General features: G+C 31.7%; 2 protein-coding genes across 2 annotated transcripts in view; both read right to left on the bottom strand.

Moving 5' to 3' along the window:
* The window catches only part of LOC105621872 (sodium/calcium exchanger 2), a 75,025-nt gene extending 64,304 nt beyond the window's left edge, over positions 1–10,721 (bottom strand). The window contains exons 1-2 of the mRNA XM_012203310.1: positions 9,370–10,721; positions 5,323–5,595 (exon numbers count right to left, since the gene is read on the bottom strand). Of these exons, the coding sequence (XP_012058700.1) occupies positions 5,323–5,595; positions 9,370–10,721 (1,625 nt within the window). The remainder of the gene's footprint in view (positions 1–5,322; positions 5,596–9,369) is intronic.
* Positions 10,722–11,496: 775 nt separating this feature from the next.
* The window catches only part of LOC105621927 (slit homolog 1 protein-like), a 13,766-nt gene continuing 12,820 nt past the window's right edge, over positions 11,497–12,442 (bottom strand). Inside the window, exons 7-8 of the mRNA XM_012203364.1 lie at positions 12,063–12,185; positions 11,497–11,946 (exon numbers count right to left, since the gene is read on the bottom strand). Of these exons, the coding sequence (XP_012058754.1) occupies positions 11,497–11,946; positions 12,063–12,185 (573 nt within the window). The remainder of the gene's footprint in view (positions 11,947–12,062; positions 12,186–12,442) is intronic.

The raw sequence follows: 12,442 nt of genomic DNA, 5'->3' as shown, positions 1-12,442 counted from the left end.
ACACACACACACACACACACACACACACACATACACACACACACACGTCTATGTGTAGGTGTCCTACATCTAATCCAGCACCTTAAATCTTTCATTTATAATCAAAAATATGAAATATGTAATGGTTTTCTACAACAAGCCATTACCTAAGCTTAAGTCTTAAGCCGTAAAAAATTGACCAATCACAATCGAATGTGAGAAGAATAATCAACTATGCTTGGTTAGTTTCTTACAACTTAGACTCAACGGTAATAGCTTTGTAGAAAGCCCATTAGAGAAAAATGAAATATTTCATTTGAGTTTGAAGAAATAAATGTTATAATAAGCATAGTAAACACATTTTTATTATTTTATTATTATTATTATTATATTTATTTTTCCTCATATTTCGTATCTTTTTAAACGTCTTTTTAAACGAAAGTACATATTTATTACCGTGCTGTTACAACTAAGACCACTACAGTGACTGCATAATTAAAATGAGCTTTGTATTATCTTGAGAAAAATCCAGAAATATATACAGGAGAACAGATAAATAAATGAATAATATAATAGAGAAAGAAAAAGTAAAGAAAATCTATTAATAAATTCACAAAACAATGTCCATTAATTTTTATATATATTTTTGTAAATGAAAAATGATCAATTCTTTTGTCCTCTTGCAATTTTTTGACTAATGTTAACGCATACAGTTTTAATAAAATATGTTCCCTCATATTTTTCAGCATCGGGATCAGTAAATTTTCATCGCAAATGCTACCAACGATAATTTTATCGAGTTAAACTCTCTCTCGTGGAAATGAAACAAGGTAAAGACATAAGAAAAACGTGTCTAATAGGGTCGTAAAGGTACAATCGCACGTTTCGTGCAAACGTGAATTACCCAGTGACCTCAATACAGAGCACTTTTCGCGCGCGTTTCTAGTAAGCACGAGTAATATCAGTCAGGCACGGCTGTTCCTCTGTTAACTTTTAAAATATTGAGCCATTTTCAGTCATAAATAGATATTATGTAAAAAAACAGTTTTAAATTATAAATAAAAGTCAAATTTATTTCTTAAACAAGTATTAGAAAATATAAGAGACAAAATAATAATTTGTTCACATAATGAAAACATTATGAAAAAAGTTATATACTCGATAAAACTTAGTACAATGTAATTACATCGATTTCTCATCGAAAGTTCTCAGATACCCTTTAGAGAAAAAGTACTACCCTTAGCAAACACTTCTATGTTTAACAATTTAATTTTAGCTGTGCGTGAGTCCCCTCTACCCCCTTTTAAATCAATAAACTTAACTTTTTAATATGAATTGTATTTTTCTTCATCAAATTTGGATTTAGTATAAACTTATTTTTTAATTTAATAATGTTGTCACAGAATTTATCATTCCTAGATTGAGGATTTAAGATTTGGATATTAAGATTGAAGATTCTTAAGATTGATTGCACCATAAGAAAAAGTACAAAATTTAGACATAAATAACTTTATAATATATAACCATATTTATAACTATTTTTTAAGTAATATTAGAGTAATTTTTTAAGTAATATTTAAGATCTGCTAAATAATCTTGCTAATGCATGTTGTTTCTATTCAAACGTTTTATACTTAAGAAGAGATAATAACATACTGCATCGAAAAATATTATGATCTTCATCTACTTCCTAATGAATGTTTAAGTAATCTTAAAATATGACATAAGAACTTGAAAATCAATGACAGTCAATAATTACAGCAAAATTTATCAACTACTCAAAATATTTAATATTAAAAATCAAGAAAATAATGCTAAATAAAATTTTTGCTGAAAATCGATTCTAAAAGCTTTATTTCCAGGGCGCATGCATGTTGTTTCTATTCAAACAACAGGACACTTAATACAAGCATTATTAACTTTAAGTTGAACCAAATGTCAAATGTCATTAAAAATAGAAATCTGTAATAATACAGCATCGTAATATAGTAGAGATTACATTACCATGTTGCATTATACTGTTTATTTATTATTACAGATTTATTATTACAGATTTCTATTTTTAATAATATTTGACATTTGGTTTAATTTTAATAATGCTTGTATTAAGTGTCCTGTTATTTGAATAGAAACAACATGCATGCGCCCTGGAAATAAAGCTTTTGGAGTCGATTTTCAGCAAAAATTTTATTTAGCATTATTTTCTTGATTTTTAATATTAAATCTTGAGTAGTTGATAAATTTTGTTGTAATTATTGACTGTCATTGATTTTCAAGTTCTTATGTCATATTTTAAGATTACTTAAACATTCATTAGAAAGTAGATGAAGATCATAATATTTTTCGATACAGAATGTTATTATCTCTTTTGTGGGTCACTTCGAGAAATAATATAATATCTCGCAAATTCTGAACATTCTTTAACTAGATCGTACTGGAATGGAAAGTTTATGAGGGATTTATTTTCAAGTTTACGGAAGTTTACTGGAAAGAAATCTCTCTTTAGTACAGCAATCTTTCTCGCCCTCTCTCTCCTTCTCTTTGTCTCTATTTTTTCAAAAATAAATTCGGGACATTATAAAAGAACGATGCATTATTTTTAAAAAGTCATTCATATTAAGTGATTACAAAATTGAAACAATCTAATCTAGGATCTAATTAATGAACAATGCTTTTCAATTTTAATGGTACTGAGAAAGAAACAAGTTCTCCAACAGTAAAATTATTATTGTCACACTATTTTCATAAAAACGCATATCATTTGTCTAAAGAAAATCTTACTTTAAAATTAATATATTAAAATAAATTAATATGTGTGTCATATTTTTTACATGCTTTATTTATATGCTATATTTCTTCGTAGTAATTTTTGAAACTTCAAATATGATTACTTCCTTAAAACTCTGTTTTAAGACATAAATCCTCAATTTAGACGCATTCAGAAATTTCCAAAGCGATCCCTGTGCAACATTGTCCGTAAAGCAATGCGAGGCTACGAACAATCGCGAGAAATTAGAGAATTGTACATGTCGGAAGCGAGTATTACGACACAATAGTTAGAATTTAGATTAAGAATAAAGATTAAGAATAAAGATTTGTGAGGATAAACTGTATTATACACTTGCAAATCAAGGTTCAATGAAAATTTGAATAATATTTACTAAGAAAATAAAAATGGCACAATCAGATCAGTGTCGATAAATGTATATAACAAATATAAAATGCATTAAAAACGTCGATAAAAATCGAATAAACTTAAAACACGCGTGCGCGAAAATATATATTTTAAAAATAATAAAATATATAAATACATAATATACAAATATATAAACAATTAGTATGAGTAGATAGATAATAATATATTTTAAGTAATTCAAATAATTTATTAAAATTTTAAATAATTTTTTTTGAAAAGCATTATAGATAATGTTAAAAAAATAAGACGCGATAATAATAAACTAATATACAATTTATCAACTTTAAAAAAACTGATAAGTAGCTTTCAGCCTAATAAATCAGTGCAATATTTAAATATTTATATATAAAATTCCTTAATAAATAAAATTTGTCACAAAAAAGATTATTATATAATGCAATATCTCTTAATGCAAATCTAACACTGTCATAGAGAATCGTATTTTACAAACGAGGTTCTGATTATGCAAGAGTATTAGACTGGTCTTCTAATTATCTCCTATGAGTCACTAATTACTGATAAAGCTGCGATAGAAATGCATTGTGCTAGCTACAACATCACCCAGTATCCCATATTGTACAGTTAATTGCAACAGAAAAGCGATCTGCATTCTATCGAACGTTAGTGTGGCAAATCTCGGTACATTTATATCTGTCTATAATATAATAGAATTTCGGAAATGGTGGAAATTCGAATCATCAATTATACACGAATTAAATAATACATCAATTAATATATAAATATCTTTGTAAATACAAACTTTTATTATATAATTTGAAGGTACTTTATTTCTTGTCTTTGCTATATCATATCCATTTTTTTAGACTTTAACATTATTTTTATATTTAACAACCTCAAAAATCATGCAATACTTAATCCTTTAATTTCATTAAAATATGAAAATATCTTTATTCTTTGCACTCGACATATTGAACTTTTGTTTTAATATTCACTTCTTTTCATATTCACCGGTTATACCGACATTTAAAAACAATGAAATTTACTTTGTTTCATCTTTTTAAAAAAGTTAAACGTGTTATACATATATAGTAAATCGACTTTTTTTACTCCTCTTTACATTTAATTTTACGTTATTATACGTTATGCCATCCATTTCAAATTTTAAAATGCCATCATGTAATTTTTTACAGATAATTTATAATGTTAATTGGCACAGTAAACTGATATAATCTAATTATATGGCGCGAGTTTCCAATTATCGATTGTATCGCGATAACGATCGATTCTTATATTACGTTTAACCGTTAAGTTAACACAACCTTTGGTGACGATAAGTGATAATACTGTCTGATGTCTAACTTGATACAACAGTAATATTGATCTTAAAAACACATTAAACTTTAATTACATCACATTTTCTGTGTGAGCATTTTCTCTGACTCTTTTAAGAAATTTTATTTTACATGATGTATATACACAATACGTATATTCATCATATATTTACGGTATTAATTAATATTGTATTAATTAATAATATATTCTAAAATTGTTATGTGTGTATTTTACTTTGCTTTCAATTTCTTCGGTAATAAAATATTTTATTTTATCATATCTCATTTTTATGTAAAAACATAGTAAAATATATATTTTTTACGTACGATATTATAGTAGAATATTAATTTTAAATATCTGTAAACGTATACATTTTATTTGATAACATTTTACTACCTTCTTTATTTTTAAAAGAACTTAATCTCTCTTGCTTATGAAATAATTTTAAGTAGTTGAAACGGTAATTTATTAACCGGTCTCTACATAGAAATACTATTTTACTTTAATGCGTAGATTTAAATGTGACACATTTTTAATTTCTCTTCCTTAAAAAAAGACTAAGTAGGCATTAATCGTGTATCGTTTTAGCTGGTTAGTAATTGATCATTTTATTTTTTTTCCTCGTAATTTAGAGTTACATCATGATTTTGTAATACTCCCCAAGTAGCACAGCAGCGCTTAAAAAAGCGTTAAAAAAGCGATTATACGCGCTTTTTTAGCAGCTTTGTCGAGGCTTTGTAAGCGCAGTGTGCTACTTAGGTCTTTTACTCTTTTTATTGAAATTATTCGTCTCTTTTTTAATGAATTTCACTCAGCTATCTCCTAATTTAAAAAGGAGGATCTATGTTACTCACTCTGTCTGATTATCTTCAAACGTCAAGCTGCCTTCGGTATGCACGTATTGCTTGCTAGGCTTCGCAGTGCCCTCCATAGTACGATAAGGGATAATAACGCGACCTCGGGCCCCACTATAGCGCACTACCCGCAGAGGATGCTGACCCACGCTCTCCACTAGTTCTACATCTCTCTCGGGAAACCCAAAAATGCCGCTGTGATCGTCATCCAGAATCATTACCGTTGCCAAGCTCGGCGAGACAAGCATTGCTGGTTGTGATACATTACTAAGCCTGAAAATTAGAAAACGGTATCATTAATTCGTGAAAAATTATTACTGACTTCAACAACAACTGACTTCAAAAATCGCTTTCACGAATTTGGCACAATAATAATATATAATTAAAAAAATTTTTCAAACAAAGAGATAATATTGTAAATTATAATCGTTCATTTTTTAAACAAAAGTAAATATGTCAATTTTATATATGTAATAAGCGTTATTTATTAATCGATTTTGCAATGACTAATACAGATAAATTTTTCACCTGTCAAATTGACCTTGGATTGCGCATATTTTAATTTGTAGCTCGACAAATCTTTTATTTTCTATCTAAACATGTCATTCGGGGTAGAATACTTTAATCAAGTTCACAGGTAAGCTGGTCTATAATTTCAATGTTTGTATTTGCCATTCAAAAGAGTATTCATCCAAGATTTTATTTTTATCTGTTAGTCTCGTTTGATGTACAAAGATACTTTCTATCATTTCTTACTATTTAATTTCTTATATCTTTATAACAAGTAAGTAGTACATGCAATTTTTATAATAGATATATATTGTACATATTATAATACGTATATATAATTATATAAATTATATATAATTAAAACTTTTTCCTCAACAATATTATTTTATATCTATTTGATCTATCACTTGTACTAAAAATTAATTTCTATTTTTATTAACTTGTATTAAATTTTCATTTTTTCCTTATATCTAAAAACACAGAAATAAAATGTTCCTGTAATTCTGATATAATGTATTACCACATAATACAATATAACCATATATATATATATATATACAATATCATTCTGTTTTACTTTTCATTATTATAATTATTCACATGTGAGAAAATAGACTGTTAATGCCAATAACAGAGTTTTTAGATTTTTAGAATTATAACACGTACGAAGATTATCAAGTAACAATAGTTTTTCCTCGACCTATATCACTAATCGGTAGAACTCTTTATTACCATAATTGGTGCAGAAATATAATTGCAATTTAACTTCTTTGTACTTTGTTATTTTTCTCCGATTTTTCTCTTGATCCGAATTATCAAGTACGTTTTATCAGTACTTTATTTTACTTATATATTTAATACCACATGCACGTGTGATTTCCGCGCGACCTAGCGATCTGATGCAATCTGACATGCGAAGTAAAGTTGCAAATAACAGAAATAAATAATCGGGTCACCTAGCCGAAACAACACGATCCTTTCCAAGCGTGAAATAGAGGGATCTATAGATTGTATGTAAAAAGAGACACATGAATAGCTAAGGAAAAAAACGAGACCGAAAGAGATCAAAAAGAGAAGAAAAAACAAAAAAAGATGAAATATATAGAGAAACTGAAATAGATTTAAAATCAACCACGTATCCATAATTTCACATTTCTCATATTAAAAGTATATTTTTATGTCACAAAACTATTTTATCGCGATAGAATTTTTTCTATATAAGCATATTGCTTTAATCCGAGGACCAAGTTTTATTTCTGTGACATTCGATAAAAATTTCAAATTCACTCTTTGCATTTTTGACAATGTTAAGTAAAAACAAAGTACAAGGTTAAAAAAATGACGTTTAGATACATTAAACGTTTATAATTTGTATGCTATGTGCAAAAATTCTTCTGTGCTTTCCAGAAATTAATTTATAATTCAATTAGATATAAAACCTTGCTTATGACTTCTTGCAATTATTCTGCGAAAAATTTGTCAAAAATATATATTTTTAATAGTTATAAAAATTGTACAGCTTCAGTGTCATATATTGTGTATACAAAAAATATAATATATAGTCCAAAAGTTAAGTAATCGCTTTCCCATATCTCCGCTATTCAGCTTTAGCGAACAAAAAATTTGTTTGTAAACAAAATGAAAAATATGATATAAAAGAAGTAAATATAAAATGTGTTGATCTCATAATTAAATAAAATCTGTAAAATGTATAAAATATACGTGTGAACATATTTTTGTAATAAATAATAATTTGTGTAATAAATAATAATTTATAAACTAATGTTAATATTAATTATTGTGTAGGTATATTATTATATATTTTAAATATATGATGTAAAATACATGAAATTGTGTTAATAAATAAATAAAAATATTAAAAGATAAAGAGTAACATTAATAAAATAATTAATAGTGTTAAATAAAATAATTAATAGTGTTAATAGTGTTAAACATCAACGTATTAATTAATTGTTTTTTTAACTTTTCGTGTATCTCTATATCTTTCGAGCAAACTTATATATATTATATATAGTAGATTTTACAATGTAAAAAAAGAAGCATAAAATCACAACACAAATTATTATTAACGGTATGTCATATATTAAAATTCAACAACATTCATAACTTTTTAATTGTATTAAATATAGCCACGCTAATAGCCTCCCTTAATATCTTTCGTTAAATCAATCAATAACCGCTTATTTAGCGGATTAAATTGCAACTACTACTCGTTTGAAATCAATTGAAAGATTGCCCTTTCGTCGCTGATCAATGATCTTGTATGACTACAATGAATTATATCCAATATAGATACATTTTAAGAATTATGCTTTCTTTAAAAAGGAATATTGATGTAATTGCAGTTCTTAATCAGCACACGATAATTATATTGGATTCTTTACGGCGTTGCTTTTAATCTCTTGAAATAAATTATCGATTAAAAATCTCAATATTCGAACTAAATCGAAATATATAAACATATTTCACGTTAATATTATTATATGAAAAAGGAAGAAAGAATAACTGGAAAAATATAGGATTCACCACAAATTAAATTTCGATGGATCAGATAAGTAAGATGTGTAAAATTAAATCTCTCTTATTCTTTATTTAATTTCAGGTAGACTTTATTGTAGAAAATTGTAATTTTTTTATTGATATAAAATATAGTTATTCAAATATTAAAGTTAATACTTTCGAAATATTTCGCAGAAATGTGATATAAAACAATGAACCTTTGGTAAAAATAATATCGATAGAAATAAAAAATCAATTTAAAAAAAGTATACCATTTCATAAATATCTCATGTTGAACAAAAAATAGATAAAAATAAACAATAAAAGCGAAAGCGGTTATCAGAACACAGTTAGAGATTATTATTAAAATCTTAATCATAAGTATCGCAATCACAATTGCATGATTATGATTGCGGTTACGATACTTGTGAAAAATTTTAACAATAAATATATAAACACTGCGTTCCGACATTAGCTCTCATTCGCTATTCTTATCTTTCTTTTTTTTTTTAACTGATATCAATATCCTGATCGTTCTGATAACTTCAATAAAGCAATTTACAACAATTTTAAGCTATATCTTTTTGTTAATGAAAAATGCAAGAAGTGTCAGAATGATATATTTTAACTTTTTAATTATTAGCATCATTAAGTCTTATACGAATCTAAAATAATATAATAGCTTCGTATAAATTATAAACTTTGTAATTTAAATTTTATTTAATACAATGTAATTTTAATACAATGTAATTATATGAATAATACATCAAATTAACAATAATATTAAACTGCTTTTTATTTTTATCTTTGCACAATTCATTGTATATCTCCATTTTTAGTATTGATAATACTAACCGGAATGACATTTTATTTTTATTATTTTCCTCATCTCCAGCATTTAACATACCTTAAAATAACGATCTTAATATCTCTTTGCTAAAATTGTTCGAATTTCTCTAACATTTTATATATTTCTATCATCATAAATGTACGCAAAAAAAAATGATTATCACTAACCTCACATAAAAATGTTCATCCTCCTCGAACAATTCGTCATCGATAACTGAAAGCTTGATAGTCTTCATGGTCTCGCCAGGCTCAAAAGTTAGAGTGCCCTTAGCACTCACATAATCAGATCCCGCTTCAGCGGAGCCATCTTCGGTGCAGTAATCTACAGTGCAGGGTCTGCTGAGATCACCTCCAGCCCTGGAAACGCCCACTTCAAAAGTCCCAACGTTCTCCATCACAGTATAATGACCAGGTTCGAAAAATACTCTCATGGCGTTGACATGTTCGATATCGATACTCTCCGCTTCAGCTTTCTGCAACTCGGCCTTGACCTCGCTAAGGTCGCTCTGCGCTCTTTCGCTGATCTTCCTGCTGAGGTTGCCCGCGCCTACCATCTTCCTCGTAGCCTGCACCCTATAAAAGGCCCTGCTCTTAGGACCTTTTCCCAACACTTCCTCATGAGCCATGACTTCCAATTGTTCCAAAGCCAAAGTAGGGTACTTTTTACGCAATTCCTTTAACGTATTGATGTAATCTCGCCGAGTTTGTTCGAACTCTCTCGCTTCGGGGGAATCGCCGTCGGCTAAGCGGTCTACCATGCCATGAAAACCATCTTGCTGAGGCTTGATATCCAGCTCCACCCCCATCTCGGAATCTCCAGCCTCCGCCTGCACGATTACACCTCGCTTGTTCATTCGGTAACCTTTGTGCAGATACTTGTAAATCAACAATCGTCGATCAGCAACGTAAGCCGTCAATACTGTGGCTGGGAAGAAGGCGAAAGTCAAGATGCCTTCCCAGATCTCCAGTACACCGGGACTGGAAACCGCCAGGATAACGTAGAGCCATACGTAGGCGAAGATGCTCCAAGTGGCGGTGACGAAGAAAACGCGCAGATGTTTTATCTTCCGGGTCTCACCATTCGGAATCACAAAGACGCATAAGGAAATGATAACAAAGAGATTGTAAGCGGCGGAGCCAACGATCGTGCCCGGGCCCAGCTCACCCGCTTGAAAGTTCTTCGCCCAAATCTCAATAATGGACAGCAAGATCTCAGGAGCACTACTGCCGAGCGCCATTAAAGTCAGATTGGCTACCGTTTCATTCCACACTCGCACCACGATGATCTGCGGCTCCCTCCCATGACGACGCACCACCAATTCTTTCTCCTTGGACGTGATCACCTCGATGGCAGCCATAAAACGGTCGCTAATGATCGACACGCCGATGAACAGATATAACAGCAAAAAAAAGTACACCAGGCCCCGGAAGATGATGTCGATTAGATGCAAGTTGTTCTCCGGACGCCAGAGCGGTATCACTAGGCCCGGTTCGCAGCGCACCGAGTAGTTCCCAGACATATTGTCAGAGTTGTACGTCAAAAGTTGTATGCGGAACTTGACGCGGTAACTTTCTTTCAGCAAGTTACTTGCCGTCTCTTCGGGAATAAAACTCCGCGTGGAAAAATCTCGTTCTTCATTCGGACTGACGATCTTCCCGCGGCGTTATCTTAACCTCGCGGCTCGTTTCCGGGGGATGGAAATTCTAAAAATTTACTTCCCCTTCGAGGAAAAGGACGAGAAGCAAAAACAGATTTCTTTTTTTTTTCCGAGCCTCGAGATAAATAATTAGATTTCTAAAAGACTATCTTCTTTCATTTATTACATTTCCCTTGCATAAATTTTACTCTCTATTACTATCATTGACTACTATCAATTGCAAACCGATATTGCACCTCTAACGTGCGAAAAGCGTAAACGAATCCAATCTTCCGCATGCGATGCAGGCGTGTTTGTTTTTGCTGAAAGAAGGGCGATGACGTCTCGGAACTACCCCAGTCGCGGGCAACAACGATAATACCATCGAGCTGCAATTTTCTACCAGCTAATTTTTCCCTCAACTTCCTTACACTGACTAATTTCGTTTTCTAATCAAGTCTTCGACATCGTATCCCCAATCAAATTGGCCTTGGAGTATTTTTGTCTGTGTGTCACTGCCCTGTTCTCCCCTGCACTCACGCACTCCCGCCCTGCTCTTTACACCCCTCTCTTTACGCACGCCCGCTCTTACCCCCGGAAAGACAAGCTAGTACCACACGGATAACACTGAGAATGGTATATCGGCGTTGGGAATCGGCTACCGATGGCTCCCACCGATATTACCGCGGCAGTGAGCTCCCATCACGAAAGCGGACCCTCTGACGGGGTAACAGAACAGAACCGTACCGGGCCGCACTCGAACGAACACTGAAAGAGGAGTGAGAGAAAGAGAAGAGGCTAGAGGAGAGAGTCGGCCAGACCGAGTGGGGAGTGGTGTCTCGCTAGCTAGCCAGACGTGGCCACCCCATCTCTTTGCCCTCCTCCTCTCGCCCTTTAGCCTTCTCCCGTATCGCTCTACTCGCGTCCTCGTCGACGGCAGTGCGCCGGCGATACTCCTATCTCGGTCCTCTCCATCATGCCGATGGTATCGCCGACCTTGTCTCGGCGGTACTTCCGTCCCTATCCAGTTCATAGCATCGGTAGTATTCCCCTTCTTGTCAACTTCACTATTGTGACGATCCCTCCGTCTTTCTCCACCCCACCAGACCTGACGATATCACCGTCCTCGTCTACTCAACTAGGTGTTACCACCGCCCTCGTCGCGTATCTCCATCCTACTTCATCACATCAAGTGTTTTACCCTCCTTGTCGACTTCGCTGTACCGACAATACCTCCGAACTCACGGGCGGTATCTCCGGTTTGCATCGTTTTCCCGAAGAAATGCCGCCGTATCTATGCGCGTCTCTCAAGTTACGTTTTATATGGCGCAGGAGTATCTTGTATTCCTTTATACAGAGTAACAAGAATACAGCTCCTTTTCTAGCGACATTTCTCCTTTCTTTTTCATCCCTCGCTTTTTCACCCCTTTTTTTATTTATATCATTGTCCTTGTCGAACCCTAACACTACCTTTTTTGTCTCTCTCTCTCTCTCTCTCTCTCTCTCACACACACACACACACACACACACACACACACACACACACACTACTACTTACTTACTTCTCTTCTTCTTACTTATTTATTTATTACGTAGGTAACGGG

Source organism: Atta cephalotes, assembly GCF_000143395.1.
Source record: "Atta cephalotes unplaced genomic scaffold scaffold00038, whole genome shotgun sequence".
Lineage (NCBI taxonomy): Eukaryota > Metazoa > Arthropoda > Insecta > Hymenoptera > Formicidae > Atta > Atta cephalotes.
The sequence above is the reverse complement of the archived record's forward strand: the minus strand, read 5'-3'. Positions and strand labels throughout refer to the sequence as shown.